The sequence below is a fragment of the Larimichthys crocea genome, chromosome XVI (assembly GCF_000972845.2).
Source record: "Larimichthys crocea isolate SSNF chromosome XVI, L_crocea_2.0, whole genome shotgun sequence".
In the NCBI taxonomy this organism is placed as follows: domain Eukaryota; kingdom Metazoa; phylum Chordata; class Actinopteri; family Sciaenidae; genus Larimichthys; species Larimichthys crocea.
The window spans coordinates 8,073,521-8,100,920 of NC_040026.1; the positions used below are offsets into that span (position 1 = coordinate 8,073,521).

General features: G+C 42.5%; 1 protein-coding gene across 4 annotated transcripts; it reads right to left on the reverse strand.

Annotated features, from left to right (window-relative positions):
- Positions 1–767: 767 nt before the first annotated feature.
- On the reverse strand, positions 768–27,400 carry taok2b (TAO kinase 2b). Of its 4 annotated transcripts, none has more exons than XM_019273092.2 (20): positions 26,775–27,399; positions 23,154–23,294; positions 21,811–21,882; positions 21,618–21,719; positions 20,676–20,721; positions 20,480–20,576; positions 20,059–20,172; positions 18,980–19,071; positions 18,716–18,809; positions 18,075–18,156; positions 17,336–17,503; positions 15,670–15,876; positions 15,103–15,329; positions 14,775–14,952; positions 14,562–14,690; positions 14,258–14,479; positions 13,460–13,699; positions 7,983–8,195; positions 4,970–5,152; positions 768–4,388 (listed from the first exon to the last, which is right to left on the reverse strand). In XM_019273092.2, exons 2-20 carry the CDS (start codon positions 23,283–23,285, stop codon positions 3,441–3,443), a joined length of 3,546 nt encoding a protein of 1,181 aa, XP_019128637.2. In that variant the 5' UTR covers positions 23,286–23,294; positions 26,775–27,399; the 3' UTR covers positions 768–3,440. The 4 variants fall into 4 exon arrangements, with proteins under 4 accessions (XP_019128637.2, XP_010739129.3, XP_019128635.2 ...); XM_010740827.3 differs by having other exon boundaries at positions 14,276–14,479; positions 26,775–27,398; XM_019273090.2 differs by lacking the exons at positions 768–4,388; positions 4,970–5,152; positions 7,983–8,195 and having other exon boundaries at positions 9,557–13,699; positions 26,775–27,400.

Genomic DNA, 27,400 nt, shown 5'->3' on the forward strand with positions numbered 1-27,400 from the left:
TATAATGTTTTGTTTGTACTATTTATGCACCAAATGATGAATTGATCAAACCAAGAAAATAACTGATCATTATTATAATAATCTACAGCTACAACTAACAGTTATTTTTCTCATCAATAAATCTGTTCATAATTTTCTCTATTGATCATTTGGTCTATAAAATTTTAGTAGTAGTAAAAAAGAAAGTCCTTATTTTGTCCCACTAACAGTAAAAAACTAAAAAATGACAAAAAGACAAAGAAAATCAGAAAATATTCACATTTAAGAAATGTTTTGGCATTTTTATTTAAAACAAAAAGACTTAAAGGACCAGTGTATAGGATTTAGTTGCAGATTGCAACCCCTTCATTTCACCCGAAATGCCCAATCAATAATCTGTTTGGTTTGTCCGTTTTGGACTTCTGTAGAAACGCGAATGTTCATTTGGTTTGTCCGTTTTGGACTTCTGTAGAAACGCGAATGTTCAATGTGGCAGTCTTTTAAGGTAACAAAAACATGATCATTCTTTTCTTTTTGATAATAATTTTCAGGTGTTTATGCACTAATGAAAACAAAGTTATTAATATAATATTACATTTCTGCCATATTCTGTAAATAGAGCCCCTGAATCTGACACACTGGACCTTTAAATGATTCATTCATTACCAAGTTAGTTGCAGACTAATTGTCAGACGATCGACTAATCGATTAACCGACTAATTGTTCCAGCTAGTTGCAGCCCTGTAATAAAAATCATAATAACATCAAGTACATCAAATCAAGACGAGTTAATGTGTTAATATCAATTTATTATCTTTTTTTTAAATTACTTTTTAAAGCACCCCATTTCTTTTCCAATACATGTGTTAAGACCCTTCTTCCTTCTCCACCTAAAGCTTGGAATTGCTTGATTTGAATATTTAATAAGGATTTCAACCTCCAACCCCTTCCCACCATTTTACCCCCACCCCCACCCGAAAACTCTGCAAAACACAGATGAGCCTGCGTTGCTTCTTCGTCTTCTTCGTCTTTCATCCGGGGCATGATGACGCAGCTTCCTCGCCACGACCTCTGACACTGACAACAACCCGTCTAAAAACACTACCACACTGATTTCCCCAACACAAAGGCCGTCCCATCCCCGCCAGTCTTAGTTTATATAAGGAGTTTATGCATGCACTGAGATTCCAACCAAGCATAAAGTAGTAGGTTATACAGGGAATTGTCTTGAGCTGGTGTTTCTGAGTCATACAAACAGCAGGGTGATTATCTTTTTTCTTTTTTTTTTTCAAATAAAATTAAAAAAACCCAAAACAAAACAAAAAAAGTCCAGTTATTTCCGATCTCCTTCAAGTAAATGACCCATAATAACGGAGAAAGGACCTTCAGAAACTCATGAAACACTGATTGGTGTCTTTCTTTTCTGAGGACAGGCTGCTGCGGTCACCACTGCTGCAACTGCACATCAGGATGCACAATCAAAGCAGCTCAGTCGACGTCCGTCCTTTCACTTCTTCTTCTTCTTCACACACTTCCAGCTTGTTGCGCTGGTCGCATGCTGCACCCTTCAGCAGTCAGATTATCAGCTAGGATTGTGCAGGTCTCTCCATTTCTTTCTTTTTTTGTGTGTTATCTCCATGCTTCCTGTGAGAGGTTCTGTGTGGAAACTCAAAACAAATAAATAAATAAATAAACCAGCATTTACATTCCAGTGCCCGATTGTAAAAATGTTTTTTTTTTGTCCTATGAGAGTCCAGAGGAGGAGGGTCAGAGTTCACGTGAACATTGGGGTGTTGCTGTTGTAGGAGTGTCTTTTAAAATTCAATTGTTTTTGTCTAAAAAAAAAAAGTGGCAATATAACCAGACTGTACCGCTCGACACACATACATAAATCATTAACAATTATTAATAATAACCCCTTATTAATAATCATTAATACCTTGAACACACACCATACCTGACAATGCAACAGTTTTTTTTTTTATCATCTATTTTTTTTTTTACAGTAAAAGTGGGCCCTTTTCTTCTCGCAAGAAAAATGTGAACATGATTACAACAACAATTACATCAGGATTAGTTATGGTAATATTGACACCTATAGAAAATGCAGTTGGAGTTGTCGCTCTAAATCTTGAATTCAATACTCATTTGAATATATCAAAATTACTATCATTATCTTTGTTACTCTATAAAACCAATGACTTGTTTTCGTTTTTAATATTCCCATAAATATGTACAGTAAAGATCAAAAATGTGGGACGAGTGATCTTAAATGCCGGTGAAACTTGGACAGGTACGGTACAATTCAAATGTGTTTGGTCATGTTTACAAATGTTTCTTTTCTTTTTTTTTTGTACATCTATCTCATGCATTGGAGTGACTCCCGTAGACATCTATGTTGTTTAGATACTCAATATGTCATGGATGCCGGAAAGATTTTTTTTTTTCTTTTCTTTCTTTCTTTTGTATTTTGTACACGTCCGCACAAATGTTCCTCCTCATCCCAACTGCATTTTTAGAACAGAGTCTCTTGCCTTTACAAACATTCTGCGTATTCGCTTTGAAATCATCTTGCAGTCATCAAATAAAAATTTTGATGGCACGACATCCCTTTAAGAACCCCTTAAAGGCATTGGTGACGTTCCAAGCAACTTGTTTTTGTGTTTTTTTTATACACTTAATACAAAAAAATCAACAAAAACATCAACTGTTGTAAATCAATAAAAAGTGTTTTTTTTTCCCCAACTCCCCAGCACGCTGGAGACTTAATTAAACTCATCTTTTTGTGATTCTCCCCTTTTTTCCTTTTCCGGAGCAGGTTACGAGTGCTTGCTAGATATATCTGGACACTACAGACTACATACAAGTACATACACAATGCAAAAGAAACATAATTTTCCTTTTTTCCTCCCCCCTGTCCTCTCTCTTTCTCCATTCCAGCATAGAACATCATAGAAGAAGACATGGCTGCTGTCCCTCTTTCTGCAGCTCTGGGAGGAAAAAACAGGCAAAATATCCCCTCCTTTCACACTTCCTGTCTCACTTTTATACAGGTGGTAACAAAGATAAAAACATTAAACACAGACCTCCTCTTTTTCTAATCTAATGTCACCTTAATCCAGTGGTATTACAGGTGGTTACATTCCTCCCTCCCTCTTGTATACCTGTGAGAATGGGAGAAAAACCTCTCTACCCACCCTGAGTCTAAAGAAGCAGGAAGCAGCTCAATAATGCCAGTTTGTCCTCTCTTTGCCTCGGATGTTGACTGATCTCTTTGCCTTTCTGTGCATTAAGAGGGAAGGGTGATATCCCTAAATCCTCTGCTTTTCAGCTACTCTAAGAGATCAGCCCAAGAAAGGACACAAGGCAAGGTGGCAAGCTGAGAGTATTGAGATGCAACCTGTGATAGCTACCCTCCTAAATCACTGCTACCATCCTGTCCATACTCTTCCTTCTGCCGTCTAAGAGTAGGAGAGGTGGGAGCCGTTAGAGATGTGTGATGTGACTGAGGTGCTTCGGCTCAGGACGCCGTCGCTGCCCCCGGCTCCTCCAGGCCCCCCACCGGACGCCGTCCTCCTCAAAGGCTGGGGGCTGTTCCTCAGGGCCATCAGGCTGGGGGCACCGCGCACGCCCAGCCCGCCGCCACCGTAGATCCCCCCCTGCGAGGAGGAGGAGGAAGAGGAAGAGGAAGATGGGCCGGAGATGGAGGGAGGGGCAGGCGGCGGGGGAGGTAGCATGGCCAGGGACTGAGAGGAGGAGCGTGAGGGCAGGTGATGGGAGAAGGGCAGGGGGTGTGGGTGGGCCAGGTCGCCACCGGAGCCTCGCACTCCGGCCCACTCCCGCTCCCTCTCCTTCTCCCGCTCCCTATCTCGATCCCGATCCCTCTCCCGTTCGCGGTAGAGCTGTGGCGTGCTCTGGTGGTGGTAATGCTGGGGCAGGTGGTGGCGCTGGTGATGGGAGGAGGAAGAGGAGGAGGAGGAAGAAGAAGAGGCGGAGGAGCGGGATGAATGGTGCACCTCTCTCCCATCCCGCCCCAGCCCCAGGGCCATTCCGAGGCCATGGGAGGAAGAGGAAGACTCGCTCCTGCGGTCGCCTGCTCCACTGCCGCTGCCGATGCCGCTGCTGCTGCTGCTGCTGTTGTGGCTGCGGCGGGAGTGCTGCTGCGGCGGCACGTTCTGCGGGTGTATGCCGTGGCTCCAGTGGCTGCCGGAGCGGGAGCCAGAGGACGGGGCATTGGAGTAGCCCTGCATGGGGTAGGCCTCGCTGGGGATCCCTGTCAGCGCCATGTTGCTGAAGCCCAGGCGCAAGCTCTCTGAGTCGAAGGACTCGATCTCGCTGGCCTGCCGCTCCAGGAGGGTGCGGATGCGCTCTGAGCGCTCATTCTGCAGAGACAGCATCTCTTCCTCGATCTAAGAAAACAGCAGGAAGAAAAAGGGTTATTGAAATTGTATTATTACATTAAAATAGTTTCCTAATCCAAGATTCATGATTTTGCGTTTGAAAACAGGATACTCCCTTTAATTTTTGTAACTATGGAGATTGAAAGCTCCAGGACATCTACTGATTAGACATTAATCAGTAGAGACAGCTGTTTCCAATGTCAAAAATGAACTTTAAATATCAGCAATCATCAAGAAGATGACGTGACCACGACTAAAAGCTCCAGCTGAGCGGATATTGTGGCGCCTTTAAAGGTGCTCTTGTTGTCGAATGCTATAGAGGCATCATGAGCAGGATTTGTCAGTTGCTGTTTGGAAAGCCATTTATCAAAGTTGGCTCCTTTTCAACAAGAAAGAGGGAGTGAGCGAGAGGTTATCGAGCGAGCTAGAGCATGAATGAAGAGAAGGAGCCATGTTAATGAGGACAAAGCAGTGAGTCAGATAAATTAAACGTTATTTTCTGAAGGCAAAACAATATGAATCTTCCAAAAGCTGAAACTCTTTATTACATTTTAAGGAGCTTTGCTTTGTGATTGACAAAGGACACTAACCCTTTGCTCCAACAGGGCGCGGCGGATGGACACCCTCTGCTCCAGGTCCTTGACCTCTCTCTCATGCTGCGTGTCGGTGTGGATCTTGATCTTGCTCTGGTAGGCGTTTAGCAGCTCCAGCTCCTGCTGCAGCTGCATCCGCAGCACCTTGTACTCCGCTTCCTGGGTCTCATCCAATCGCAGCTAAGAGCGGAGGAAAAAAATAAGGAGGGAGTGTCATAAAAAAACGATTTGGCACGATTGTATGGACTGTATTGTGCTTTAGTGTTGAAGAGGAAAGGTTTAGAAAGTTTGACAAACACGGAGAAAAGAGAGGGAGATGCACAAAGGAGAGAGAGAGCAGAGGAGAGTTTTGTTGAGTTCTGGTGTAACTTTGATCAGTCTGTGCCTGCTTGTGCTGCATTCAAGAGGATGAAGTGAAGTGAAACATTATAATCTGTAATATTAAAGAAAAATGTCAGAGCTGAGTTACTGAGAAACTAAAATGCATCAAGCAGAAATACTGTAGGTAGGTTTGTGAACAGGATATGAAACACTACAGACTATTTATTCAAAATATTATTTCAAAAAAGATGTGCAGCAAAAAAATCTAAAAATATATGATATATGTGATCCTGTGACCCGTGTGATGTGTGTCTTAAAGCCTCGCTCCAGGAAACAGTTTTAAAAGACAATCTTCATTTAAAACATATATTTGTTTTCCTGACCTGAGGATTGGGTTTAATCAGTGAGTGGGAAACCTTCCCACAGACACTTTAACCACAGCATGTGTAGATGTGCAGACAAACAAGGGCAGCTGGGATTTGGCTTACTGGGCTTACATGGCATGCGGCCATGTGAGGTAATTAAAGTAGCACAGGGCATTATGTCACTGAAGGGAACGAGACGTTTTGTCACTCACATCATGTTCCTACTATTTTTCATTCATTTAAAAGCCAGGGATTTGTGTGTGTGTGTGTGTGTGTGTGTGTGTGTGTGTGTGTGCACTTAATGGGCAGTGGATGGGCCATAAGGGACTGTACAAAAATTATTTGACTATTTAAAAAGCTTGATGGAGTGTGACTCAAGTGCTGTACTTTAGTGCAAATTTGAGGTACTTGTACTTCCCACGAGTATTTTAACAATCCATGTGAGGCTTTGCTACTTTTCCTTTTAATAATTTGAATAATTTGAAAACAATTTACACTCAATATTTACTTTTAACCCTCCGCTTGACTGAGAAGAAATCTCTATCAACTTATCACCTAATATCTAAACTAAAACTTTCAAGCTTAATGTGTAAATGTAAAAAAAAATCACCAAAATCACACATTAGGAGTGGAATTTGTTACTGTATTAAGTTATTGTAGACATTTATGTATTTTTTAAAACAAGAGCTACTAAATGCACGGTCTTGGTGACAGACTTTGGCACCAAAATATTTTCACTTCACTCCATTAGTAACATGTTGGATTATGCTGAACATGCATTATATCAAATATGAAATCAACAAAACACATTTAAATGTACTAGTTGTGTTATGATGCACCAACTCTCTACCAGCAGTAATCATGTCATTTTGAAGTAGAAAATAAAAGCATGATACAGAGACATGCATTTTTTTTCCTCTGCATATGGATATATGTATTTTTTAAAATGTTTTTGTTGTCTGTTTATTTTTCAGTTAATCTTATAAGATGCTAATAATATTTACATTTAGTCATTTAGCAGACGCTTTTATCCAAAGCGACTTAACAGAAAAAGGGAACAATCAAGGTATAGTGTGATAAGAAGCGTTAGTGCAGTGCTAGTGACAATTCTTAAGGAGTAGATTTGTCATGTAGTACTAGGAGAGAAGGTAATCTCTGAAGAGCTGGGTTTTTTAAAGGTAGAGAGGGACGCCCCTGCTCTGGTAGGAACTGGTAGTTCGTCCACCAACGGGGAACAAAAATGAGAAGAGTTTGGATTGCCTTGAGCGAACAGGTGGCAGAGCCAGGTGTTGCTCATTGGAGGAGCGCAATGGTCGTGAGGTCGCATATGCCTGTATAAGGGCGTTCAAGTAGGCAGGTGCAGTACCGGAGACAACTTTGCATTAGCGATTTGAATTTAATGCAAAGTTAAGTTATAACTTTGTTAAGACAAAAAATGTCGTCCTGTTCTCTGAAAACAATCAGACCCTCGATTCTGCAAAATAAAATAACATAATAATAATAATATGTAACACTTCCCATTTTCCAACCCAACAATAATTTCCGCACAGTCCCTAAAAGAAAAAGGAAAGGTTTATCGCAGTTTGCTGCCCTCTACATGTCAAAGTAGTGTTACATGTGATCTTCATATACATGTGTATCACAGGTCATGTAACGTTGGATTGGAAAGATAGTTTAAGTGATATTTTAAAGGGAAAATTTGTTTGTTTACATGTCAAGAGACGTGACTTCAGTCTGTAACGGTTAGGGCTGAAGACTACAAGTTTGAAAACAGTGATGTGTGGATTTAAATTGGAGTACTTTACTTACTAACTGTGGTTGAGTTGCATTGTAGGTAATGTATGCTCCGGGTTTTGTTAAGTGAGAAGAAAGTGTGCAATAAGAAAGATTTTGACCCTTATTTTTTTATCTGTCCATCTTGGGACTGTCAGTGTCTGGCTGAACCTCATTCTTTTTTATTCCAATATTTATCCTCTGAACTAAGATCGACTAAGGTCTAATTCAATCAAAGCTATCATCACTGCCTGATTTTTACTCTCTGGAGGCAGGACAGATAATCATTACTCCCAGATATTCAGGGAAAAGGATGTTTAGGAAAAGTTTTAGACACAGGACTAATTCTAAGGAAAACACATCATTTGGTATAAAACTGGGAAATGTGGGATTAGGTGGAGGTTAACACTCAGGGACCAGGAGGAGACTTGCTGGCGGACTGGCAGGCAGGCAGGTGGGTGGACGGGCGGGCAGGACGGCCCCCAGGCCAGGCACAGCAGTGGTGGTGTGGTGCGAGTGTGAAGTGAACGACGTCTCCTTGCCTTACTCACAGCCTGTGTGGACAGCATATCATTGATGGAGTGGTCATACTGCTCGGCCAGGATGGCCAGCTTACGGGTCTGCTCATCCTTCAGCCTCTTCAGCACGGCCTTGTGGTCCGACTTAGGCGTGTTCTCCAGCAGGTGGTTGCGCAGCGCCTTGTACTGACGGGTTTGGATCTTACAGGTGTCCTGGAACTGACGCTTAATCTGTAGCTCTTTAGACTGGAGGAGAGAGAAGAGAGATGGAGGCAGCTGGGCTAAAGTGCTCCTGTGGTTTTATAAATGAACATGGTGATGGATGTGTTAAATAGAGAAAATTTTATTACACAGAGAATTTTTGTACGTACACCATTAGTAATCACAACTAAAAGTATAAATACCTGTCAAATGTTGAATCTTTGCCAGCGACACCATCACAGTCACAGACAAGTTCGTACACATGCACACTCAATTTGCCTTTATTCTGTACATACATGTAATTTTATCAGTGTCTGCTATGTTTTTACTCCTGGCTGCTTCATTATAACGGTTATTGTTCAAGAATTTTGTAAATGCAGAATCTCTGACCTTCACCGGCAATTAAAGACATTCATTATACTTGATGTTAACCGAACAGAGTATAAAACGATCTACTTTATCTCCAGTCTCCAAATAGAAATGTGAAAGGCAGTTGGATATATTCAGATATATTCTGCTGTTAATACTTATATATGGTGAATTTAAGGTGTTTACTGACATTCTTACGCTCAGTTTCAGGTTAGTTGGTGTGATGTGCAACAAGAAGTGTTTAAAATTTTGTAACAGAATGAGTATAATTCTTAATTATGTAAAAACAAGTGATGAGAAGATATATATAAGAGATGTCTTATAGATAGATAGATGACTTTATTCATCCTTGAAGGGAAATTAGGTCTTACAGACAAACTGAAAGGCCCAATCAACAGTTATTCAATCTTAAAGGCGTTTTCATGCATTTAATTAAAGGTTTGACCTGTGGATGAAATAAAATATGCCTCGTGTTTGTCATGGACAAATTACTGACTTGAGAAGTTTAAACCCATTTTTTTAGAAATATTCCTCATGTAAACAGAAAACTTGAGAACTGAAAATCATTTCTGATTTGGATTGTAAATCGTGTTATAAATATAAAAAATGTTTCTATTTAGACACTCCGTACTGACTAAGGATTAAACATTTTGACTAGGAAAGCTTGAAACAAATGATTTTAAACAAGTACCCCTTACTTTCATGGCCTCAAAATTAGATTTTTGATTTGGCAAACGTGAATTTGAGTTAAACAGCCTACTTGTGAAGCCTATGGATGACTATATACCTGCTAGGTAACGTCCTTAAAAACATAATTTAACCTTATATGATCAGAAATAACCTGCCGGTATTTTTAAGACAAAGGAAGGGGCACAACAGATGACAACAGAAATAAAATGTGTGATGATACAGGAGGAATGATGAAGAACCAAAAAGGGGATTTTTTGATATAGACTGGCTGATAAATATGAGGAAAAGGTAAACAAAAAAAGACATGAGAATAATGGAAACAAAAATCATAAAAACAAACAAGACAATGATTTTCACACAAAAGAATTTATTTTTTTTTGTGTAAAGAAAAATCTGGAAGTATGACAAAATATTTTTTATCCATGCTTGCGAGCACGCAGTCATACAGTACGCCAACACTCATGCAGCTAAAATGAGAATAAAAAGGACAAAACAACTGCCAAACATAATGCAGTACTAATTTGATAAATACTGCATAAATTAAATATATATGTAGAAAAAAAAAAAAACTCAAGGTGATACAAACTCTCACGACGGTGTCACAACAAAACAGAATACAAACATGTAAACATACACAGAAGAACAGGAAATAACTGATAGTGGAACACAAATAGAAATCAATGGCAAATAAATTACATTCAAATAAAACAATGTGTGTCCTACTCTTTTGTTCCCCCCGGGTCAAAAACAGTTAAGATCGAGTTTTACTACTCTGCAATATTCCTCCATGTTAAATGGCTCAAAAGCTGTCCTTCGCTGACATCAAGGGCACGACTTCGTACATAAAAAAAACAACATCTATAAGCACTTTATTCATAACCAGATTTCCTTTGCACGTATGCAGACTTTAAAACCCTTATACTCTCAGTTTTATGTGTCACAACTGACACCTATATTTGGTTCATTTGACTTCATTCAATTATACATCAGAGCATCCTGGTGTTTAAGTCCTCAAATTTTGCGAGCGCGTGAGATAAAAAAAACAACAAAAAAACGGCACTTTGAATTGTCAAGTCCTTTTTTGGTCCGACTGTAGTAAACGATTAATTGATTGGCTAATCGACCAAAGTATCGGAAACTTTTTGAGCACAAAAAAAAAAAAAAGGGAGTGAAAAAATGCCAAACATTCTCTGCTTCCAGCTTCCAGTTACAACAGAGGATTCGCTGCCTTTCTCTGTTAAATATATCAACATAAACTGAGATTTTAGGTTTTGGTTGAACAATACAAGATATTGGAAGACATCACATTACACTTTGGGCATTTTTTTCCCCCCACAATTTTTTGACATTTTAGCGGCTAAAGCGGATTCATCGTGAACGAAAATAATCATTAGCTGCAGCCCGAAACTTTGGGGCAGTGCAAAATTAAACAGATGTCTTATTTCTGGATCTCTTCTCTTCATATGATAGTCTCAATCTTTAAATTTCACATTCAGTAGTTGCATCAATCTTTGGACTTAATTTTTGATTGCATGTCTCAAAAGATTGTCTATATGGCTTCATATAAAGCTACAGTGAAATATTAAATAGTTTTTTTTTTTAATTATATCATACTTTTATTACCACTACGATTTTACGATATATCACTTCACAACTGACTAGTAACATTTGTGCAAACAGTTGTAATTAGGCACTCAAATGGTATTTATATGATTATTTAGGGGGGAAACAGCTAAATGTTTACATGGTAAATCATAATATTATTGCATAACATGCAATAAAGGTAATATATATCTAACTAGGATCTGAAAGATAACGATTTCACCAGCTGTAAATAATATCTCAACATTAAACAATGAACTGGATAGGCTTAAAGTTGTGGCTAAATGGCCCTAAACTTAAATTTTAAGTCACATAAAGTAAGACCAGCTATTTTTTTCCACTTCGACCTCTGAACATAGGAACTGTACTTCAAAATGACATCAGATGTTCTACAGTGGTCCCAGATATTTCTGCTTTTATTGCACTTTCATACTGACTGATAGCTAGTGTTCAGGGTGATGTTAGTGAAGTATTTGTTTTTATATTTCACAGTATTCAGCTTTGGGGAGTAAAATTATAGCAATGCAGCTACGCAACACTGTAATATTTGTTCTGAGCACTGATATAACAGTGCGCCCTGTGAAGTAAGACCACTGATGAAAGAAAAACAAACGATTGCACAAAAAACGGTCTTAAAAATAACCATAAAAAATATTTGTCTTACAAAATAAGAGCAAAATAATAAAATAAAGAAACTTAAAAAAGAAACTTTTACAAAAAGCACAATAATGAAATGATAACTGGATCACTGGGTTTGGGTACAGTAACCGTGGGTACAGCTGCATGCTTAGGTTTGCAGAGCCCACTGATTCAATAGTACGGCCTTCGTGCATGCGTGTTTGGATAAGCTTCGACAGCCAAAATCACTTTCAGCCAGAGCACACAGATGTACGCATGAAGAAATGTGACCAAAAACCAGTTTGGGAATCACGTAACGAGAGAGACATGTGGGCCCAAATCAAAGAGACAATGGGTGAACAATGAAACACACTCACTCTCTCTCTCATACACACTTCCCACTCTTTCCTTTAGTTCGTCTCACACTCTTGCTATCTCCACGGCCGGATTTTCCCCCTGACAAACCTCCCGGATGAAGTCCGCCTCAACCCACACTCCCACCTCCCCTCTTCGCGAAACATCTTCTCCCTCTCTACCCTCCTCTGCCTTTCCCTCTCTCTCCTCCTCCTTTCCCTCTGCCTCCGATCTCTGACCTCCTTGGGCAGCAGTCGGGGCAGTCTGCTCGGGATCTCCTTCTTCAAGATGCCCATAGTTTGGAGTTTGACACAGACAGTGAGTGGCAGCTTTTTAAGAAACTGTCTGGCTAGTTTCAGTACTATGGTGTTGGCTAGGTCTGCCAGAACCCCAAGGGGACGTCTACTGAAACGCTTCACCCAGAGAAGGCCCTTGGCCAAGGCAGAGGTGTTGCTGCAGCGAGCCTGATACTCTAAAGGCAAGCTCTTTAGGGGGACTGGGATTTTAGACTGCCGCACTCCCCAGTTGCGCCCAGCTTTGGGAAACATCTCATAGAGGTTACGCTCAGCCATGCCGCCCAGGACTGACTGGCACATGGCAAAGAGAGGACGAGGCAGGCGGAAAAGGACGCGCATGCAAAGGCGGTTGACTTTGCGGGGTGCGTACTGGAGGAAGTCACGGGCTGGCCTGACAACCAGCACCACCACCAGGTAGAGAGAGAGGAAGAGGGAAGGAGAGCTGAGGAAGGACGCCGAGATCAGAATCATGGGGATGTAATAAATCCCCAAACTGAAGGAGAGTCCTAAACTGAAGAGGCCGCTGGCCCAGAGGCTGAGCGTCAGGTAGGTGGAGAGTGACAGAGAGCAGCAGGAGCGAAGGAAGAGGTACGAGAAGAAGAGCGCCAAGAAGGCGAGCTCGGCGGAGAGAAGGACAGAGGCCACCGATGGCAGAGGAGGAGAGCGACGGAGGGAGAGGAGGAAGATGGAGAGGAGCAGCAAGGTGAGGTTGGAGGGCTGGGCGGCAGCAGAGAGGGAGAGGAGGAGGCAGATGGCGTGAGAGAAGAGTGAAGGTAGAGAGGTCTGGGGAGGGGGAGGGGGAGGAGGGGGTGAGGTGGGTATGGGCTCCAGCTCCTCTGGAGCGTGGGGGAAGTAAAACTCAGACAGCTCATCGATGTCTCGCTCACGGTGCCGTCTCTTTTCTGGGGACAGGGATGATATGAGCTCTGATGGACAGCCATCGGCCACGCCTCTGCCCTCCTCTTCTTCATCCTCATCAGTGTCTACAGTTTTACCGTGGTCATCCTCGTCCTCCCACTGCACTCCTTCAACTTCCCTCACCTCTGTGCCTTCCTCACCCATTTTCCACTCCTCTTTCTCACTCTCATCCTCCCTGTCGTCATTTTCCTTTGGTTCGTTGTCCTCATCTACCTCGTCCTTCCCTTCAACCAGAGGGACGCTCACACCCTCCACCTCCTCTTCTCTGAATTCCAATACTGCTCCATCAAACTCATCCTGACCATCATACTGCTCCTTAGCGACCACCTCCCTCTCACTTTCTAACTCACCAACCCTCTCATCCTCTACTTGCGTCACCCCCGCCTCACTGTCCCCAGGCCCCCCCGCTGTCTGGCTCTCTCCCGCTTCGGGAGACCCCTGGCCCTGGGTGCTCTCACTCACTTTGAGGCTCTTGGGCTGTTGGCGGACCTCCACGGCGTGTTTCTGACGCAGCTCCTGCTCACGCCTCTTGTTATACTCCATCTGGTTGGTGAGCTCCGTCTGGTGCTGCGTGCGGATCAGCTCGGCCCGCGTATGCTGCACCAAACCCAGCTGGCGGAACTCCAGCTCCTGGGTGGACTCGTGGTGACGCAGAAGCATGGCGCACTCCAAGTCCTTCAGAGTCTGCTTCTTGTTCAGCTCCTGGAGAAGAAAAGGGATGATGAAGAGGCAGAGAGGAAACAGTTTTCTGCAGACTATGCCAAAGTATATTTAAGTAGCTATAAGAATAATGTACTTATGAGTAATAAGTACATTTCTTATATACATACCTACATTTTAGATATTGCAAATACATTTCTTGTACTCAGTGTATACTGTATTATTCACAGCCAATTTTAGCAATTAGAGGTAGTTAGTGGTGTTAGTGGTTAGTAGAAGTGTTGTAGTAGACTATATTCAAAAACTGTTTTATCTTTTTAATGTTTAGCTATTCCCAAAATTTGTATTTAGATATGCAAATGATATATTTTATGTGTGTCTGTTAAAGTTTCAAATAAAAACATGTAGTCATGACGACTTGAGACAGCTCTTACAATGTTGGCAAAGCCCAATAACATGAACCCGAAGACGACTTTGCTACCTGCTAAAAATTACTCTGTCTGTCTCTGTTATCAGTTGTCCTGATGGACAGTGAGTCCTACTGGCTGCTTAAACTGTGTATTAGAGGAGAATTTAATTACTGATCCAATCTTGACATACCAAATCAATATATGATACCTCTCGGAGCAGATCCTGCTCCAAATTGTGGCGTGCCAGCAGCATCTTCCTCTTGTACTGGCGACATTGTAGCTCATAATACTGTCTCTGCCGTCTCAGCAGGCCTGCCTCTTCCTCTGCCTGCAGCTGCTGCAGACACTCCTTCTGATGCACCAACCACTCTTGTTTCTCTCGCTTTGGCGTCGACTGGTTCTCGTTCAGTTCCTTGAGGGAAAATAAATTAAAGTTGGTCAGGATAAAGTATGATGCGATGATGATTTCAAGGCTGCTTGGATGATATAAGCACCTCTTTGAGCTGCTCCTTGCGTTGTCGATACTGCCGTTTCTGGGACTCTAGCAGACTAGTCAACTCCTTCTTTTGCTGAGCCAGTATGTGCTGCTGGAACTTCTTCTCCTCAGTTAGGACCGCCTTTGTCTGAAAAAAACAAACTTATTAACATCAGGGTTGTGAGAAGCACACAAGCGACACATTCATTTCAGTCCTGCTCCACCGCCTCACCTCCTTCTCCAGGATAACCTGGTGCTTCTTGGAGAGTTTCTCTCCCTCCATTGAAAAGCTGTTCCTCTGATTCTCCAGCTCTTTGTCCAGTCTCAGCTGGTGCTCGTCCATCTCCGCCTTCAGCTTGTTCTCCAGGCCCATCAGCTGCTTCTGGTGCTGCCGCCGCATCCGCTTGTACCTGTGACGAGACACAGAGGACAAAGTTAGCTAAAAAGGAAGACGGTCGAGGTCTCGAGGGACGCGTCACAGCTGACTTTTATTTCTAACAAAGCTCATTTTGAACTTCTAAAGCATGTATACCAGACCTGGTTCACAAGTGCCACCTTACCCAGACATTTGCTCTCTCAGGGCAGACCCCTGCTCGTGCTCCTGGATCTGACGAGTGACGAGCGAAGCTGTCCTGATGGTAGCAAAATGGTCTCTGCCTCGACGGCGCCTCCCTCCTCCTCCACCTCCTCCTCCCCCTCCACCGACGCCGCCGCCACCGGCAGAAGAAGCTTCTCGTTGCGAGTCAACCTCTGGCTGATAGGGATCATCGTAGATGTTGTCGTGGCTCTACATAGTTGAGACCAACCGGAGAAAGAAAAAGAAGAGTGAGGGAGAGTGTGTTGGTCTTTTAACTAAATGTCATCCTACTAAGACTTGAATACACTTTGACCAGTTGTTGTTGTGATCCTAAAAACTTGAATCTTTGGTCTGCAGTGTGCTGATTTTCTTCTACTCTGTAGGGGGCAACACTGACATATCTACTGTGCATCTAAACTGGTGCTGCTATTACTTCTGATTTCCTGTGGGTGGTGTAAAACTGCATGTGTGTAACTTGACAATGACTGAACAGCTTCCCACATGGACCATCTGCATCAGTATATACAGTGTCAGAGTTTGTTACACTGACCAGGGGCTTGTGCAGGACGGAGCTGTTGGAGGTGACGGTGTGCTCTCCCTCCTGCATCATGGCCATCTCCCCGCTGTCGTCAGAGCCGTCTGCCAGGCTGTTGACTGAGCTGCTCTGGGAGCTGGCGCTGATTGACATGGACGGCAGAGAGTGGGAGCTCTCCATACTGTTGACTGTGCCGGTGCGCAGCATGTACTGCTCCACATCCTGGTGGAGAGGAATAAGAGGTTTGGTTAAAGCAGCTTTTGGGGGAAAGACGACACTTTAAGGACGGTGATTCTTTACTTCATACAGTGTTAGGAGCAGGTGTAGTCGTGTACATGAACATGCTTATCCTCTCTAAGCACATAGAGTAAAAAAATGAAACATATGAAGAGTGACACGCGGCCAAGTGCAGCCCCACATTCTCTGAATTCCTCCATTTCCTTTTGGGGGGGGAACAACCAAGTGGAATTAAATGCTGATGGAAACAAAAGCCTTTGTATAGAGAGGAAGGGTTCCTGAGTTCACAATATATATTCAAAGGTTCAATACAAAGGCAGGATGGTTACTAAAACCAGCTTCTCCCCCCTCACATACCCCGATACGTTTCTTCCCACCAACTGTGCCGCTACGAAACAAACTCTGTTATGCGGTGTGACTGGCTTTTCCAAGAGAGGTGTGAACAAAAGACCACTAAACACGCTCTTTCATAGGAGTCTTTGTGAGTGTGTTTTCAAGTGTCCTAGTTTCATGTCTGTGGTTAGCAGGAAATGCAATACATGGCAACACAATGCGCCACGTTGAGGCAACGCAAACTGGTTTCATTTTACAAAAATCCGACGATTCAGTGCAATGCACTGTGACGTTTAAGTCGGGATCCTGATCCTTAGACTCGGTATCAGTGCTGACTTAGGTTCGGTGTTGGCTAAGATAAAGCTGAACACAGATCCTTTCATCACTGTGCAGCTCTGCTGCGTTTTGTCCACTTCACCTGCTCTCATTTATGACAGCCGGCCTTTACAGTGCGAGCATTTTGTTCGTATATGCCAGGGAGAATTGAAGTGTGTGAACATGGTGCAGTGACTCACAGTTCTGACACCTAGATGAGCAAAATACACAGATTTTCTAAATTCGGACTCTTATTCTAACGAGCAGAGTACAAAACATTCACATACTAGCTGGTTGTTTCGTCTCCGGTGCCGGTTCACTGCCGTTATCGCTCTTTAACATTAATTCTGTGAGTAACTACATGACCGGCCTAAATAAAGCTGTCTGTTACATCACTATAGGCTGCAAACTCCCACAGAGTGATACATCTTTCTCTAGTTACTTTTATTCATATAATATCAATAATTTAAGCTTATAAACTTTATAGGATCTTTAGTATCTGGATCAAGTAGCTTGTGAAAAATTAGATGAGTCAGATTAAGGAGGCTGCAGCTGTTGTTTCAGACTGTCGGATACATATTTCATTAACATTGAAGTATTGGCTCTGACTCTGGAGTGAGTGTTGAAGCACTCAGAGCAGGACCAGGGTCAAACTAAATTCATCAGGACAATCCCTACTACTTTAAAGTGAACAGAAAATGAAGCTGAAGTCAGCATTCATTCCATCAGTCACTGCGTTTGTAAGTCTTTTTAATCTTCGCGTTTCTTCCTCCTCCTCCTCCTGTCTCATTCTTACCTCTTCCTCGTCACCTCCTTCTGGTGCCGGACCATTGTGTGCCTCATGGAAGAGGATTTTCTTCATCTTCCGGTACTGAAGGTTGTCCAGCTCGCGGACAGCATCCTTGGTGCGGGCGATCAGGTCCATTACAACCGTCATGGGACGCTCTCTGCATAGGAAATGGTGCTGGGTGGATGGAAAGGTGGAGCGAGCGGAGGAAAGAGATGGACAATTCGGTATTTAAAGGATTCTGAGATCAACGTCCAACATGAAACCTTTCATTGGCTGTGCACCGTCGGTGTGTTTACACTCACTCAATTGACAAAAATCTGCTCAGATTAGTTCCTATGTGGAATCATTGTTGCGCACCAACTAAATCTACTTCCTGATGGTGACCACACCGATGCTCACACATCACACCTCCACCATTTCCCTTTGATATTTCCCTTTGAAGTTCAAGTGCTCGGCAAATGATTTGTTTCCCCAACAGCAATGGGCTGACCCACTCGTACGCCAGCGCACGCTTGAGCCAACAGCGACAACAACTGGAAAGAGAGACTGCTGTAGGATTCATTAAACCAGAACCCGCTGATGGTAACTCAAGAGGAAGGGCCGCGCTTTATTTTACTGCACTACATCGACACTTTAGATTTCCTTCTTTCTTGATCACAAAGACGCTCTCTAGCAAACAGAAGATCACAAACGTCTCTGCTGGCCTTCATGTACGACATCAAACAATACTTTCGACAGGTTGTACCTTGAGCAGCACATCAGAGGTAGGTCTGTCCTGGGCGATCTTCTGCAAACAGGAATCCACAAAATTGCGGAAATAATCCGACCTGGAAAGGATTACGAAAAATGTCATCATAAAAAGCATCAATGTGATAAATTACGACAAGTAAAAGCAGCTTGTAAGTGTTGCTGAAGTCAGGTCGTCATTTTTTTACTTCTCTTAAAGCTCCATGTGCTTTTTTCATCACAAAATATTAACTTTTAATTTTCTCCCCCCCAGTTTTGTAGTTTATTATTTGTATTCATTATGTCACAGAGCGTTTGGCTTAAGTACTTTAAGATATGGCTATTCTAACAGCACACAGAGACATGTTGTGTGTTTTGTTTATACTGAATAATAATGATAAAACCATTGTTCATGGCATGTGATTCTCTTACACAAACTATAACGAATCAAAACTTTAGTCAGCCAGCATCTGATGAAATCATAAATTTAATCATTCCTTCAAAATCACTATATTCAAAGAACCTCAATAACACTGGGAGCTCTTTTCTAAAAAGCAACATTTATAACATAATCTCAAGCAACGCAACTCAAACTCATGGTGCAACAAAAGGCTTATTTGCCTAGAAGAAGGACAGAGACGGGTTAGGACCAACTCTCACCAGTGATTAGACTGCAACACAGGGCTCTCATTCTGGGCGATGTGGTATAAGGCACTCATAGCATTCATGTTGAACAGAGGAGGCTTCCTTTCCGCTAGAGAGTGACAAAGCACGACATAGCGTGACAGAGACAGAGAGTGGCAGATAAAGAACAAAAAAAAGAAGAGAAGGAGAAAGCAAAGAGGAAAAAAAAAAGGTTGGATGCTTTCGGCTTTGTTAACACACAAAAACACAATTGTGGAGCATTTTATGGCCGTCTCTTACCCAGCTCTATGCAGGTAATGCCAAGTGACCACACATCCACCTTCCCGTCGTACTGACCCTCGTCCATGGCCAGGATCACCTCAGGGGCCATCCTGCATGGAGGAGAGGATACAACAAAGCAAGTCAGCCATTTCCAGCCTTTTCCCTTTGATCCTGGACCAACAGTGAACACCACCACAAGCCTTCCCAACGTCTACGTCACATGAATAGACACAAACATTATGAAGGTTAGGCTGCCTCGTGTACAATAACAGCGACCTGTGGCTGATGAATGATGAAATCTGACACCACCGAGAGAGACATGCAGGTAGTTCAATAAAACACATAACACTCAAATATGTAAATAAATATCAGTGTGTCGATGAAAGATCAGTTTGTGTTCTGCTGAATTGAAGTTTGACTTCACTCTGCTGCATGTTTTGAATGAATTTGAATCGGATTTTCCAGACGCCACACCTTGTTGAAACCTTCACAAGTGTGGCAATACATGAATCACAGCCCGAGGCGAGCAGCCGGCTATTTGAAGCCTGCTAAACCAAAACTACCCACATTACTGGATCGCATTAGAAGTACGAGGAGAGGAGTCTTTCCTTAAGTATTACTTTAATATGTTCTCTGAAGTAAAAGTACATTTCACTTCACAACTTAATGATTATATCACTTATGATGTCATAGCTTGGCAGTGGCGGAGTCCGCTGTTCCCACACTGTATCCTAACCGCCTTCATGCACGCTGAAGGGATTCAAAGAAAACAATGCATGCACGTAATCCAGTGTAAATTTATCTCATTGATAACAGTGGAGCTGTCTTAAGGAGTGTTTGCTGCCCACAGACTTTTTGGACCTGTAATATATTTAACCACACTTGCTGCTACCATGGTAACCGAGACTGAACTCTTAAGGATTACAACTTTAGAAGATGACATATGAACATACTTGATACTTTATACTGGTCTTAGGCTTGATGCTGGATCAGAATTTTAGTTCGATTCGTACAAATCCACTAGGACAAACTGTTCTCAAATCCACTATCAGATGAAGAGGATGACAGCGTCATGAGTCAAAACTTTGCCGTCTTACCAGTAAGGTGTTCCCACAAAGGAGTTGGCTGGGGCAACAATGGAGGCAGAGCCAAAGTCTCCCAGTTTAACTTGGCCTGGCTCTGTTAGCAAGATGTTTCCTGCCTTCACATCCCTGAGAGAGAGACAGAGAGAGAGAGAGAGAGGAATGATCAGATAAGAGAAAATGACTAGTCAGGGAAAATTGTGAGGAAGACAAAACAAATAGAGAGACATAAAAATGTATTGTTATAGGCTGGGGAGCAGCACAGTGCACTAAAATGTGCTGCTGCACAGTGTTTGAGCACATACACCATTGCATAAGCTTATCTTAGGCGGCACAGTTTGTGCTTTCTCCCCTGTATTTGTTTTGTCTCTTGTCAGAAGTGTGGGCGAGGAGAGCAGAATAGATACAGATAGTGAGAAAGGGAACGGGGGGTTACCTGTGAATCATGTTGTGAGAGTGAAGATACACCAAGCCCTGCAATGCACCATGGGTTATGGCAGCTATTTCCACTTCCTGGAGGGGTTTCTTGTGGACTGGGGAGCAGAGAGGGGATTATCAGGCATTGTTTTTGTGAAATATAAACGGATTATTATTTTTTAATTACTCCTTTGTCTCTGTTCTTTCCTACTTACCTTCCAAGAGGTCAGAAGCTGAGCCCAAGCAGTACTCCATCACCAGCTAGGAGAGACAGAGGGAGCGTTAAACCACATGCTATTTTAGGGAGGCCGAACCCAAGAGCACAACCCAGGAGCACACTTTACTATTTCCACAATTGACCCGAATGTAAAGGGTTTTTTGGACTCGAGGCACTTTTCCCCGAGAGTTCAGTACAGTTATTAAAGTGCGAGAGCTGACGTACTAAAGGTGCAGCCCAGAAAAACGTCCTTCTGTCCGAAGCAAACTACTTCACGTGGTAAGAAGTTGAGTAATTCTCCTTTTGCTTGCCCTTAAGAATGCATAGTAGGAGCTCATTTCAGGTTTGTTCTTTTATGATTACATGTGACAAATACATTTGATAAAAACATGCTCAGGGAACCAAGAACCTTTTGAGGAACTCAAAAGAGCTGCGTTTCGACCAGAGACTAAAAAGGTTTCCTGTATGATACTTCCAGGCTCTGCAGGTTCAGGAAGTTTCATGGCAGTCTGATGGTAGACCGGCAGCGATTGGTCAAAAACACAAAGGAAGTACTAAAGCGCCACTAGTATTGATATTAGTACGAGGGGCCGACCTTTCTTGTTGTTTGCTATGGTTAAAAACAAATTCAGGCTTTGTTGTTGAGAGAGTGAATGAGACATAGGAGAAGAAAGCGAGTGAATCTTGATTTGATAATGGGGAAATAAATAACCATCAAACATTCAGCAGATCGTTTACAGTGGAGACAGTCCTTCTGGAGTTTCTCTGTCTATTTTTTTCCATTAATTCAAACATCAAGAGTCATGTGACAATAAATACAAAGAGAAATATGACTTATTTTGTGTGCCATCAGGACCAGATTAACAGCATTAACGTCCTGAGACGTATACATAATAACACATGTCATGAATGCGACACAGGTGCGTAACCTTCCACTCACCCATGCTGTGTGCTCTCTCAGGTAGCAGCCGCGGTACTCGACGGTGTTTGGGTGGCGCAGCTTCTGGAGGAACTTCACTTCCTTTACGATATCCTGCCATTTCTGGAACATATACAGAGATCAGTGATGAGCAAACCTGACTGATCTTACGTCTGCAATATAGATGAAGGATTGGAGGGTTGCCAGGTCCTACCTCATTGGACTGTTTGCCACTATAGGACATCTTCTTGATGGCCACCACCTCATTGGTGCGGATGTCATGGGCCTAATGTGGAGAGGTGAGGGACAACAGACAGTCTTATTTTAACAGTAGAGCTACCTCTGCTTTGTATTTCTGATAGAAGAACCAGTTTCAGACATTTTTACATAAGATCCAACAGAAAAATCACCATTACATAAAACAAGGATTTCTGCTTAGCCTCCTCTCCTCTCCTCTGCCCTCTTCCGTCGATCCCTTCACCCATGACTAGCTCCTTTTCACCCTTCATTAAACACGCATTTTCATCCACCACTCACGGGTTTCTCCTTTGTCCTTGACTCGCACCATGCTTTTAACATTTTCCTTTCTCCTGCCACCTTTCATCTTCAGCTGATCGGTTTATCCACCTCGTGTTCTTATCGACGGTACCACCATCACCACCACCACCACTTTCCCTCCTGTCTCCTAACAGAAAACATCTCTAACCCACAACGTCACTCTTACCATCGTCTGTCAGCTATTCTCATTTGTTGTGATCAATCACTTCAATATATTTTTTTACAAGCTCAGAGGAGTTTGCAGCTTGAGTTAGTACAACTATTGCCCAAACTAAATGGGTTTTTTTTTGTATTTTTTCACTGTGATGTCTAAAATAGTGACATCTGGAGTCCGCCCATTTTCAAATCACTTATTTTGTGTGAAGCAAATCAACACTTTTCAATAAAAATGACTAATATTTTGATAAACGAAGTCAAACTCAAAAGTCAGTTTTGTGTAACGTCAGCAATGTCTCGATCTAAAGAACAGCTGAACAAGATTAATAATCTAAAACAACCCACCACTTAGCTCCATATCCCCGTGGAGGGCATGATATGAACATGAATCAATACAACAAAACTGTCAAAAGTGCTAACGGGCAGAGGAAAAATCTTTCCATGATTTTAAAGCAGACCACAAAAAAATCTTGGCAGTGGTGCACGAGTGTACATGACTACAAACAATCATCTTTGCCATCATATTTCATACATGCATTCATATCAGTGTAGGTTAGATCATCACTAAAACTGAATAAAACAATAAAAAGACCTGTTTATAAGTTCCCGTGCTTGATACATATTCAAGTCAGATACAATTCTGCACTGCATACAGATCAAATTTTCATAGTACATCCATATCAGCAGGCAGGCTGACAGATTAAAGACGTACAATTTAGACTGATTAGAGGATACCAGTGTCACACATGCCATATCTGAAAGAATTACACTTGATGCAAATGTGGCCACTGCTGCACATAAAGTCTTTTGTAAGCCAGAATACAGAGCACTGTAGTAACTCACGAAGTAGACCGCTCCGAAGCTCCCATGGCCGATCTCCCTCAGGTCTGTGAAGAGCTTTTCAGGATCCTCCCTGAAGAAAAGCTCAGCCACCTCCGGGTCCTTCAGGCTCCCGGCCCGCACACTCGACGGCATGGCCAGCGCCTGGTGAGTGTGGAAGAGACACAAAGGGGTGAGCGTCTGTTATTTGGAGGGATTACTGACATTCGTGTTGGAAACATGAGCCGCCTTGGAAACATGGATACTGACTTGTGCACTGCTGCAGTGCATTTGCACGGAAGCCCAGTGACTCTCACAATTAGCCTATAAAAGGAGCACCTTTCTAACCTCACTTATATATTATTTATATTACATATGTTTACATCAACGCTGATTACACTGTCATGTCAAAGAGTGGCTGGTTCCACTGAAGAACAACATGCTGCAGCTTGTTTGCTTCTCTACTCCGCAGGCTTGAGTCACTTTAGTTCTTGTGTTAAAAGTACATTCTGCTCTGCATCTGCACGTGAACCGTCCAAGACTACAAACATGGAAATCTGTGTTGGCTCATACGGATGGAAAATATCAAAGTGCCCATCAACTTTGAATGATCGTCCAACCCCACCCACCTATTGTTTCATCCATCATCGTGTAGATTTCAGTTTCTGCAGAGTCAGTTGTGAATGAAGAACACCTGTTTTTGCACTGCGCTGTTTCCAAATCAAAATATCTTATAACTGCAGATGCAGCAAATTAATTGTGTCTTTCATCCTCCTCGTTTATGGTAAACTATGATTCAAACGTACACGCATAACACTTCAATGAATGCTAAACAAAACAATCCTCTCCGGCAATGACTGTTCCTTCACCACCCGCACACTCGACGGCGTGACAGAGTATATCTATGTGTGTGTGTGTGTGTGTGTGTGAAAGCGGTCAACCAAACACAATAAAAAGGTTAAATAATCAGGTGCACTTGACAATTTGTCGGTAAGATAAGTTATTTAAAAAAGCAAACTTTGTTTGTTTTAATATTCTATCGAGCAGTTACATGTACAGGTTTAGATTAGGGATGAGCACAGAAAGCCGGGCCTAAATTATTAAACACCACAGATCAATAAGCTCCGTTATCAGTCCTTCTGTCAGTATCGCAGAAATTAAGACATTCGTCTAGGACACATTTTGGCTATTTTCAATCCAGAAGACAGATTTCCATCTCTGCGTGACGATTGAGGGGTGGGGTCACCTCTCTAACAAACAGACGAGACCTCGCTCTGCCCTTCTCTCTTCGTGACGACGGAGAAATGAAAGCTCAGAAGTGTGGTTACACTTCACTGGAGTTGATGCGGACAATGATCACTGTCACAATTGCAACAAGTCTTTGTATGTAAGGGCGGACACGGGAGCAACCTTAGACATCAAGCGAAATAACATCACATACAGGCAGAAAAAGCTACGGGGTTAACTAAATCATACAAACACGGCTTCATTATTAAAAGTAATCATTGACCAGTTGATTGTTTAGCTGTAAATACGAGTGAGTTCATAAATTCAGTGTGAAATGTTCAGCGCATCGTCCAAACTGTTTAGAAATTCAGTTTCAAAGCACTCAGGGTCTCCTCTGGACACTCGATCCGGGCCGACGGAGAGGTCATGTCAGACGGTTAGCCAACGTTATAGGATATCAATAACATTTAGGCATCGTAGTCGCTTTGTTACCAACACACGACGAGCGTATGGAGTAAACAAGTTTGCTCATTTAACAACCTGGCCAGGGTCTGATTCTATCTTTGTTTTTTTTTCTCCTATAAAAATTACAAAAAGAACCGATATGAGTGCCATAAAAGTATCGGATCAATAAGCAGTATTGGTCGGAGTAATGTGATTCCCTGGTTTGGATTTGGTTGGTGATTCACCTCATTAAATTGCAAGATTTGCAATGTGACCATTGCACATGATTACATTACAGTGTTGATGCTCAAACAATGCACTGTTCAGCCCAACACAAATATATCAGTTTAACTCATGGGGAGAATTTAGGACAAAGAATAAATAGATAAATGTGACTACATATCAGCCGATTAACAATATGTTAATACACATTCCCTTTGATTTGTTTGAGCAGAACATTTTACAGCATCAGCCAAAACTGCCAACCGGTTTATCAGGACCATGATTTGCTTACTTTGTACGTGCAAGCCTGACAAGTTTTACCTTTGTTTTTTTGAAGCGAGTGAATAATAAGAATTTGATATCTCTCTGAAAAAGGTCATCAGAGGTTTCCTGACCAATTATGCAAATAAGGCCACGAATAAGGACGTTGATGATGGGATGCGTCTACTGGGTGAGATATTAAAAGGATGAAACCTTTGATTTGATCATTTTTGTCAGTGTGGTGACTGTCAACTTCTAAAAATCTAGCACGACCGATTATATGTTGTCTTCAAAACTGTATTCATTTCATTCATTTGGGACGAGAAATCAGAATTGATTACAGGATCAAAAGTATTGGGGGATTATTAAATCACTGCAGTGTGCATGTACTAGATGTGTGCTACTACAGAAAGCCTAAAAAAATGCATCAGTCACAGTATTTTTTAAAACAGACTTCACATTGTTTTGAGAGTTCAGCTACAAGAAGAAGAGTATACACTTTTTATCCTGGTTCGGTCTTTGTCAGATTTTTTGCGATGGTTGTGCACCTTGGTTCGGTCTTTGTCAGATTTTTTGCGATGGTTGTGCACCTCCAAATATAGCCTAAAAGATATAGAAAGTCACCACTCATACAAGATATATATGTGAATTGTACATATAGTATGTTTGTAAAGGTAGCTGCAGCTGCTCGTTTGTCCGGTTAACAGCCTGGCACCAGGTATATATATTATGGGATATTTTGTCATGAGAGTTGATGTGGAAACGGTAAACACACACACACACACACACACACACACACACACACACACACTCCATGTTGTGGTCAGTAACAGCTGGGCGCCTGTGTCAGCATTTCAAAACACTTCAAATGTCTTTAATGAGACATGTTTCTACTGTGGAAGAGGAAGCATGTGGTTCCCTTTGAAAATGAGAAGTGCTTTAAATCTTGCAACCAAGCCTATAGAAAGCTTTATTATATTTATTTAAAGATCCCACCCATCTCATAGTCAAACACACAGCAGTGCTACAATAATGTGGATTATCTTTATAACCTATACATGCAGATTTACAACCTTGGGCACCTTTCAGATAACACATTGCACATTGTCTGATCAGACAGAGGGGTGTTTATTTAAATAGGTGCTTGCCATCATCATCATGTACAGTACAGTACAGTGTGCAGCTCAGCTGAGCAAGCCCAGAGATGGGCTTTTGCACTTGGCTGGTCAATTAGGCTAATCTTTTTTTTGCTCTCTCTAAAGAAATGCACCACATATATTCAACAACAACAACAACAACTGGCTGTGGGGCTGTTCAAAGGCTGCAGGCCAACAACAAGCAATGCACGTCAATGTCAACGTCTCCATGATGTGAAAATCAGGTAGTTACTGATGCTCGCTGCTCCTTTCCTCCCCCCTGCTCCTGCACACAGAGGCAGGAGAGGCGCATACAGCCGCTTCAGCATGCTGAATGATTTATAACATGTCTTACCGTGGCTTTTGGGATCCACTGTAGCTAGCTCTGGAGCTAGCTGACTGGCCTGGCTGGAAAATATTGCTCTCACTCCCCCCTTTTTCCTCGGCTCTGGTGTCTATTCAACACGAGCAAACCACATTGTGCCCGTCGACGCTTTTCCTCAAACCCCTCTCCATCCTGATGCTCCCAGTCAAATGGACAGCTGGCGCGTCTGCACGGCTTGACATGAGTAAAAAAAAAAAAAAAAGATTTAAAGTGTGTGACAGCTAGCTGACTGACGCCTGCCAGCTAAACGAGAGAAAAACCAAGAGGCTAGCTGCTGTTAGCTCACACACAGGCTAACTAAATAACGTAACGTCAGGAGCTGCCCTGACGCGCTTTCAATGGGAAAATGCTTCATTAATTTCCACCGGTCCGCTCCGCGCTCCGCTGCCTGCTGTCATTACGTTAGTGCTGTGGGCGCATTTCATCTCCAGTTCGTGTTATCCCTCATTTTGCTCGACTCTCATCCGTTTTTGTTCAGGACTTCATGATGGCGGAGCGGGGCGGGAGCCGAAAGGAAAACGGAAGTGCCCTTCTTCGACGCTCCAGATGCGCGTAAAGGAGCCGCAACGACGCGCCCGTGTGGCCGAAGAGCTCCG

Excerpts from the sequence above, each read along its gene's own strand:
- taok2b (XM_019273090.2), bottom strand. The coding sequence starts at position 23,285 with ATGCCGTCGAGTGTGCGGGCCGGGAGCCTGAAGGACCCGGAGGTGGCT. Across the intron at positions 19,072-20,058 it reads TTTGTGGGAACACCTTACTG|GATGGCCCCTGAGGTGATCC; the intron begins GTAAGACGGCAA and ends TCCTCCATGCAG. Across the intron at positions 18,157-18,715 it reads GTGTTGCAGTCTAATCACTG|GTCGGATTATTTCCGCAATT; the intron begins GTGAGAGTTGGT and ends AATCCTTTCCAG.